Source organism: Salvia miltiorrhiza, chromosome 2 (genome assembly GCF_028751815.1).
Source record: "Salvia miltiorrhiza cultivar Shanhuang (shh) chromosome 2, IMPLAD_Smil_shh, whole genome shotgun sequence".
Lineage (NCBI taxonomy): Eukaryota > Viridiplantae > Streptophyta > Magnoliopsida > Lamiales > Lamiaceae > Salvia > Salvia miltiorrhiza.
Genome location: NC_080388.1, coordinates 21,191,886 through 21,193,675, shown reverse-complemented (window position 1 = coordinate 21,193,675; position 1,790 = coordinate 21,191,886). Strand labels below are relative to the sequence as shown.

Sequence of the window (1,790 nt, the reverse complement as noted above, 5' to 3'; positions counted from 1 at the left end):
TATGCCATGTCCTCAGGGCACAAAAGAAATAAAAAGAGTTGAGAAAACGTCCCTGATTATCGGCATTGCAAAACTGAATCATCGTGAGAGGCGGTGAAAAGGAGGGTTGTGCGGTCTGGGCAGAGTAAAGAGTGGCTGCACTGGACAAAGCAGCGAAGTGAGTGTATCGCTGGCAGAGGCGGCGCTTAACGGAGCAGCGAAGTGAGTGGCTCCACTGGACATGTGCAGCGTGGAAAAGTGCAGCGAGGAAAATGGCCGCGCTGGAACATGAAGACCACCAGAAATCTGGCATAGAAACACCAGCCCCAAACTAAACAAAGAAACAAAAGAAACAAAAAGAAACAAAACTACACTAACAGAAAAAAAACAGTTGGGTTACCTCCCAACAAGTGCTTAATTTAACGTCTAGAGCTCGACGATACCTTAAATCACGGATCAACGAAGTTGACCACTTCCACGTCGCGGTCCAACTCTGCTTTGAAGTATGGTTTGAGGCGATGGCCATTAACAGTGAAAGTAGACCCATTCGACGCAAGCAACTCATAGGTCCCATTCCAATTGCTCTTGTGAACCACGTAAGGACCTCTCCATCTAGACTGCAGCTTGCCAGGAAATAGTCGAAGCTTAGAATCATACAAGAGTACCTCATGTCCCGTCTTGAATTCCTTTGTGCGAATGTTCAAATCATGGAACTTCTTTGCCCTTTCCTTGTAGATCCGGGAACTCTCGTAAGCTTCATTCATCCACTCATCTAACTCGGTCAGCATATCTCGCCTTGTATGACCGGCCTCCTTGAACTCCAAATTGATTCTCCTCGTTGCCCAATATGCCTTGTGCTCTATCTCAACAGGTAAATGACATGACTTGCCAAAGACAAGTTGGTAGGGAGACATACCAATCGGAGTTTTGTAGGCAGTGCGATATGCCCAAAGAGCATCATCTAAGTGCTTCGCCCAATCCTTCTTGTTGGCGATGCTCTTCTCCAGAATTTGCTTGATCTCTCGATTCGCCAACTCTGCTTGTCCATTAGCTTGAGGATGATATGGAGTCGTCACCTTGTGCTTTACTCCATATTTCTCCAACACACTTGCTAGTAACTTGTTGTTGAAGTGCGACCCCCCATCGCTAAGCAACGCTCTCGGTGCTCTGAACCGAGTCAAAATATTCTTTTGCAAGAATTTAATGACTACCTTGGAATCATTGGTGGTAGTTGGGATCGCCTCCACCCATCGAGACACATACTCCACAACAAGCAATATGTAGGAAAAACCGCAAGAAGCAGGGAAAGGGCCCATGAAGTCAATTCTCCAAACATCAAACAGCTCCACCTCAACAATGATATTCTGCGGCATCTCATCCTTCTTGGTGATATTGCCCATGCGTTGACATCGATCACAAGACTTTACAAAAGCATGGCAATCTGCAAAAATTGAAGGCCAATAGAATCCACTATGATTTACCTTCATGGCAGTGCGGTTGGCAGCAAAGTGGCCTCCACTAGGTGAGCTATGGCACTCTTCAATGATCTTTGGCCATTCATGCTCTCTAACGCATCGCCGAATAAAGCCATCGGCGCACCTCCGGTATAGGTAAGGATCCTCCCAATAATAAAACTTGACATCATGGAGGAACTTCTTCTTTTGATAGTGCGACAACCCCTCGGGAAGAGCTCCAATAACCAAGTAATTACTATACTTTGCATACCAAGGATCCTTAAATAGCATCGCCCAAATCTGCTCATCGGGGAAAGACTCATTGATGGCCATCTTCGGATCATCTCCTTCGATCGG

At 46.2% G+C, this 1,790-nt stretch overlaps 1 protein-coding gene across 1 annotated transcript; it reads right to left on the bottom strand.

Moving 5' to 3' along the window:
* Nucleotides 1–428: 428 nt before the first annotated feature.
* On the bottom strand, nt 429–767 carry LOC131008124 (uncharacterized). The gene has a single exon (XM_057935022.1). The coding sequence runs from the start codon at nt 765–767 to the stop codon at nt 429–431; it is 339 nt and encodes a 112-aa protein (XP_057791005.1).
* Nucleotides 768–1,790: the final 1,023 nt, after the last annotated feature.